The 6,937-nt window shown below is 36.2% G+C and overlaps 1 protein-coding gene and 1 pseudogene across 1 annotated transcript in view; one reads left to right on the forward strand and one right to left on the reverse strand.

The window, feature by feature from the left end:
- Window positions 1-747: 747 nt before the first annotated feature.
- On the reverse strand, window positions 748-5,986 carry LOC111160128 (annotated as a pseudogene).
- Window positions 5,987-6,067: 81 nt separating this feature from the next.
- The window catches only part of LOC111160206 (olfactory receptor 6C2-like), a gene marked incomplete at its 3' end in the record, with an annotated part of 9,344 nt that continues 8,474 nt past the window's right edge, over window positions 6,068-6,937 (forward strand). The window contains exon 1 of the mRNA XM_022523113.1: window positions 6,068-6,937. Within this exon, the coding sequence (XP_022378821.1) occupies window positions 6,068-6,937 (870 nt within the window).

Consider the following 6,937-nt stretch of genomic DNA (forward strand, 5'->3'; position numbering starts at 1 on the left):
AGTCTCCAAGTGTCTACGAAACTCTCACTTTGTCTCCATTTCTTCTATCAGGTGTCTGTCTACATATTTATTCCATTTAGCTCAATTATCAATGGGAAAGATTCAATTAGAAAAATCTCCTATTTTAGCACCAGTGTCACTAATCATTGATCTGTCTCATAAACCCAGGTTAATATCTCTCCCCACCCCTCTTTTTTGTAATATCTGCAACCTTGGCATTATACTGGGGAACTCTTCTTAGTGGAAACTGATACTATTCACTCATTTCACAAAAGTAAAGTGAGCTTCATATCCTTGATGCAGGAAACATACATTTGTTGAGAATAATAAAAAAGTCAGAGGAAGCTATTTAGACACCAAACTAATTGGGTCTTATGGGGATGCTTTTTAAATTTTCTAATGGAAGAAGACATGAAATATTATAACAACTTTAGCCAATAAAAATACAATGTAAGCCACATTTGCAATTCAGAATTTTCCAATAGTACCATTTTCAAAAGTGTAAGAAACAAGCAAGATTTTTAAAGTTATATATTTCTCTATCTCAATATATCCAGCATATTACCATTTCAGTGACTATCCATAATAAAATTATTGAGATATTTTATATTAAGCTTTCTTATCAAGTCTTCTAAATATTATATGTATTTTATAGTTGCTGCATATCTCATCCAAACCAGTCACATATTTTGTTTTGAAAGATGACCTTTTATCACTATTATGTACAGGAAAGTCAACAGCATCCACTCAGTCCAGTTTGGTGGCCAGTTCTTTAGCCTTTGCATTTTCCAACTTGGCAATGTGAGCCATGGACTTTTGACCCAGGATGTTTCCTCCCCAGTGACAGTGGATTTCATCCTATCTGTCAGTAATTGGTCCTGATAGCTTCCACCTGCTTAGCCAGAGCTCCTTTGTCTTCTGAGTTAACCTGTATTAAGGTGACAGTGGTGGTCTTCTGCTGACCACATGCATCAGCCTGGCCTTCCCCTTGATAATGCAGTAGGGAACCCCCATTTAATGACACAGGGTGGGCAGGAAGACAACCAGCTCAGTGGGATCCAAGTATGTGCAATCATTACCATCTGAGCCTTCTTGTTTTCCACCAAGGTGGTGACAGTATTAATGCCAGCTTGCAGAGAGGTGACCTCTTACTGGTGACATCTCCTTTGCAGGCAGCTTTCTTCTCAGCTGAGCAAACCATTTCTACTTCTTCTCTTGCTTTGTCTCTGTATTTGTGGGCCAGCTTAAGCAGTTGAGTTGTTGTTTGGTGGTCCAAGACCTGGGCAAATTGGTTAATCACAGGAGGTACTTTTAGATGTTTATAGAGAATAGCCCTTTGCTGCTGCAGTTGGATATAGCAGAGACATTTGACAAAACAGGTAAAGTCCCTTTTGGGCTAGATGTCCTATTTGGTGCCAAAATTCTTGGCCCTTTTCTCAAACAAGGGATGACCACCTCTTGGCCTCCTGTTTCTTCATGACAGCAGGGGCCAGGGCCAACTTCTTTCCCTTGTTTTCTTTCCTTTTGGCGTCTTGGATGGCTGAAGGAGAGAGTGAGACAAGCCACACTTTCAGTGTTCAATAATAAATCATGTGTGGCTAATCAAAAAGAATGTAATCTTGCCATTTGCAATGAAGTGGATAGAACTAGAGGGTATTATGCTAAGCAAAATTTGTCAGTCAGAGAAAGACAAATACCATATGATTTCAGTCATATGTGGAATTTAAGAAACAAAACAGATGAACATAGGGGAAGGGAAGGAAAATAAAATAAGATGAAAATTGAGAGGGAGGCAAACCATAAGAGACACTAAACTCTAGGAAACAAACAGTGTTGCTGGAGGGGAGGTGGGTGGGGGAGAAGGGATAATTGGGTAATGGGCATTAAGGAGGACACTTGATGAAGTGAGCACTGGGTGTTATATGCAAGTGATAAATCACTAAATTCTACTTCTGAAACTAGTAAAAAAAAAGTAAAGTATTCAGGCCACTTGGACACTTAAAAAAATAATTCATATGTGGCTAATGGCTACTGTATTAAATAGCAGAGACCTAGAACATTGATTGAAGGTAGCAAAGGGCTTGATAGACCATGTATTCAATTAGGCATTTCAGAACAACAATTATGTTGCTCTTGCCCAGACCCTGAGTGATTGTGTAGTTGGCCTTTGGTCTTCTTACCACATTGGTAGATATACTGATGTACGTATAAATTGTATTAAGAAGGAGAACATCAATAATATAGAGGAAAATTCTGGAACATATGGTCATTTTTCCTTCTTCAGAATGGATATGACCAATCCATTAAAAATATAATTAAATAGATGTTGGCAAAAAACATCTCATGAAGAGCTCTCTTTTGCCCATGTTCTCTAAAATACATCCTCATCCTTTTCACTAATGTGAAAAATCCACTGTAGAGATTCATTTCTTTATTTATATTTAATATATATGTTTAAATGATTCTGGTTGTGAAAGGGTAAATTCATCAAAATTTGTCATGCAAAACTCTGTGACAGACACTATATTTAGTACTGGGTATAAATGAGAATATAAGATGTTTAAATTCCTTTCCCAAGTGGCACTTATAGTTAGTTTTAAGGGAGGGGAAGATAGATAATTTTGGAATGTGTTGATTATTAGGAAGAAATTTAAAAAGACTGGTGTATATTAGAGTGAACAGATGGGAGGAGTCTCACCAAATTTGGTGGTCAAGGGTCAGTCCTAGAAGTAGATGATATTTGAATTGAACCCACAGTGACAACATGTATCCAGGAGTGTGCTGACAGGAGAACAATGTAGGCAGATGGTTCAGCATGTGTAGAAGCCAAAGTAGGTCTGCCTTGAGGATCAGACAGAAAGCCAGATAACCAGGATGTGGTCAAAGACATGGGGATAGGAGATGACTAGTAGGCTATGGCATAAGCTTTGTTCTATGGATAATAAGAAGCTATTGTTGCATTTTAAGTTAAGGAGGGACATAGACTAATGAATATTTAAAAAAAAGTCCCTCCAGCTGCCATGAATGAAAGAGTAGTTGAGAGGGGGAAAGAGGGTAAACAGAGAATTCAGTTCAGAGAGACATGTGGGATTTTTGTCTAGTATACTGTGCTGGTGAGCTTTTGTTGGATTAGAAATATATTTCATTGTAAAAACATGCTCAGTTGCCCCTTAACACAGATTTGAACTGTGTGGGTCCACTTATGTGGAGATATTTTTTCTTTTTTAATAAACACAGTAGAGTACTGTAATTGTATTTTGTCTTCCTAATGATTTTCTTTAACATTTTTCTCTAGCTTACTTTACTGTAAAAGTACAATATATAATACAATATGCAAAATATGTGTCAATTGACAGTTATTTGTAAGGCTTCTTATTGGTAAGTCTTCTGGTCAACAGTAGGTTATAAGTAGTTATATTTTTGGAAAGACAAAAGTTATACACAGATTTTTGATGGTGCAGGGTGTTGGTACTTCTAACCTCTGTGTTTTTCAAGGGTCAACTGTGTGTGTGTGTGTGTGTGTGTGTGTGTGTGTGTGTGTGTATTTAGCTTTCCCTCTCTTTCAGGTGATAGTGAATAGTAATAGACAGTATGAAGACTTATCTTTAAATTTAACATTTTATTTTGAAATTATTTCAAGTTTATAGAAAGCTTGCACAATTAAGAATAGTACAAAACACATCAGTATCCAATGCACATATTGTTGATATTTTATATTACTTACTTCATTATTTGCTGTCTGTCTCTCTTCATAACAGTTTTTATGACACATTTGTGGTTAAAATACAGATATCATGGCCCTTAACTACTGTATCCTTACATACTGCAGTGTGTATGTCTTAATAGAGACTTTTACTTGCAAATCCACAGTAATGTTCTTGACTTCAGTGAATTTAACACCAAATCAATAATTTTATTAAATTTGCCATCCATACTTCAACTTCGTTCCTGACCAGTAACATCCTTAATTGAATTTTTCTCCCTTCTAAACAGTACCCAAACTAGGTCAGTTATTGTATTTAATTGTTACGATTCTTTAACCTTCTTTGTTTGGAATATTTACACAGCCTGTATATTTTGTTATTTTTTTGAGGTGCACATTTTTGAAGAATATAGTTTCCTTCCCCTTCCTTTTTCAATAAAACTTCTTCAGTTTGGGTTTCCTTGATGTTTTCTCCTGATTCAATTTAGGTTTTTCATTCTCAGAGTACTATATAGATGGTATGGTTATTTTCAGGGTGACACATATGATCAACAGGTCAAGTTGTCCAATTCTGTGGTCATTACATTTTTTTTTTAACTAACAAGCAGTCTATATGAATACACTTAAAGAACACACAAGTTTTCTATTCCTCAACTAAAATTTCCCCAATTTTGTATCTCTTGATGGTTTTTGCCTGATTCAATCTTTGCTGTAGTGATTGCCAATGTCTGATTTCCAACTCAAGGTCTTGCTCCACATATGTGGGCTGGTCCTTGGCATTCTACTATGAACAAGAGTTCTCCCTTTCTATCAACTTATACTTGATCCATCGCCTGTGTATATGTTTGGACTCATGAATTCTTAGTTTTCAATGCTTATAATTCATTTCTGTGCTTACTAATTATGGTGCTCAAATTGTCACACATTTTGTCAGTGGGACCTCCTTCAAGTTGGTTTCAGTGGACCTTGTTGCAAACCCCATTGTCTGAGGATTTCCTTACTTTTGGCATAGCAAGATGTTGCATGTTCACCTGTACCTATTCTATTTCAGTCCAGGATCAGCCATTTTTTTAAGGGGACCTCTGTTCATTCATCTTGGAGCTCTAGGGTGAGCTCAGTGCTATTTGGTTATCTTTTTACTTAGCCATTTTAGTGGGCTAAAAAATACAAGCAAGCATATACATGTATAATACAGTATACAAATATACATGTATTCATAGACATGAGCATATATAAAATGCATATATATCTTTATATACATGTTTTCAGAATTATAAATTTATGCTGAAACTTCCCATTCTAGTCCAACCATTTAGGATTCTTTCTTATCTTTCCCCAATCCATATTGGTATCTTTCTAATTCCTTATAAAAATCTCTGACAATCAACATGTTCTCATTATTCAGTCCTATAATAAATCTAAAATAGTTTCAGCATAGTTTCATCCATACTCCTAGAAAAAAACAAGTGTACTAAAAAGAGTTCAGGATTTGTTCACATTACTTCCTATCCTCAGACCAAAACTGAGAGGATATAGTTAGATAATGTGTTCATCAGAACTTGCACTAGTCCTTTCTTTTCCCCACTGGTATGGTTATGGTATTTATTTGAGATGAAAATTGGTTGATTTTTTCCAGTTCAGCTTTCAGTTGTATGTCCTCCTTCTTGTCATTATTGACTTAAGTTGATTTTGTTTTGAGTATTCATATTAGAAAGTTTACAAAAGGCAAAACTATATGACAACTGTATACTATTAAAAGTGTATGGTGGAAGTATCATTCCCTAATGGGAAGGAATTAAAGAAATTATATAAGACCATACCAGTGCACATTTGTGTGTGGTTGATACTAATCTAGAAAAGGGGAAGAAATTAATGATGTGAAAAACAGACAAGGAGAACTGCTATGTGAAGAGCTAAATGTCTTCTTGAGGTGATCAGAGATTGGCTTCAGAAAATACAAAAAAACAATATTGGTACAGTATTGATTTCCTTAGTAATATCATAAGCATGTACCTGGTTTATCTTATTTAAACCTCATAGTAACTCTAAGATGTAGTATTATCATTACCCCATCTTACAGAGGAGGAAATTGGGAGCACAGATTGGTTAAATGACTTGTCCAAGGTAGTTCATGTAATAGATGACAAACTTGACAAACTTCGTTTGCTTCATTGTGGTACATTCAGTGGGACTAAGGTCATCACCTCATGAAAGACCTGTTTTCCAGTTATACAAGGCACAACATGTGACTAGGTTTAATTTTTGTTTATAGTCACTATTCATCCTGTCGTATTTTGACAATGCTCCTCAGATCCAATTTCTGTGACTTTTATGTGAAGATTGGACAGTGGTGTGAAGCCAATGATGAGAAACCATTCAGCAGTAACAACGTTCATCTTACTGGGTTTGACAAATGACCCACAGCTAGAGATTTTGATTTTTATCTTTCAGTTTATCTCATATATGTTAAGCGTAATTGGGAATCTGACCATAATTTCTCTCATCTTGGTGGATTCTCATTTAAAAACAGCTATGTATTTTTTTCTTCAAAATTTCTCTTTCTTAGAAATCTCATTCACAACTGCCTGTGTCCCCCCGTACCTGTACGTCATATCAAGTGGGGACAGAACCATCACCATCAAGGCTTGCTTCAGCCAAATCTTTTTTATTGTCCTCTTTGGAGCTACAGAATTTTTTCTTTTGGCTGTGATGTCTTATGACCGCTACATGGCTATCTGCAAACCCCTGTATTATGTGACCATCATGGACAGCAGAGTCTGCAGGAATCTCATCCTCAGTTGTTGGGTATCTACCTTATTGATTATCCTTCCACTCCTTGGTTTGAGTCTCCATCTGGAATTCTGTGACTCTATTATTGACCATTTTTATTGTGATGCTTCTCCATTACTGAAGAATTCATGTTCAGATACTTGGTCTATAGAGCAGCTGGTTATAGTCTGTGCTGTGTTGACCTTCATAATGACACTTGTGTGTATAGTTCTATCATACGTATACATCATTAGGACAATTCTAAGATTACCCTCTGTCCAGCAGAAGAAAAAAGCCTTTTCCACCTGTTCTTCCCACATGATTGTGGTTTCCATCACGTATGGCAGCTGCATATTTATCTATGTCAAACCTTCAGCTAAGGATGAAGTGGCCATTAATAAGGCAGTTTCTCTGCTCACTATATCTGTTGCCCCTTTGTTGAACCCTTTCATTTATACCCTGAGA

The sequence above is a fragment of the Enhydra lutris genome, unplaced genomic scaffold (assembly GCF_002288905.1).
Source record: "Enhydra lutris kenyoni isolate GAN:26980312 unplaced genomic scaffold, ASM228890v2 scaffoldscaffold74, whole genome shotgun sequence".
NCBI lineage: Eukaryota > Metazoa > Chordata > Mammalia > Carnivora > Mustelidae > Enhydra > Enhydra lutris.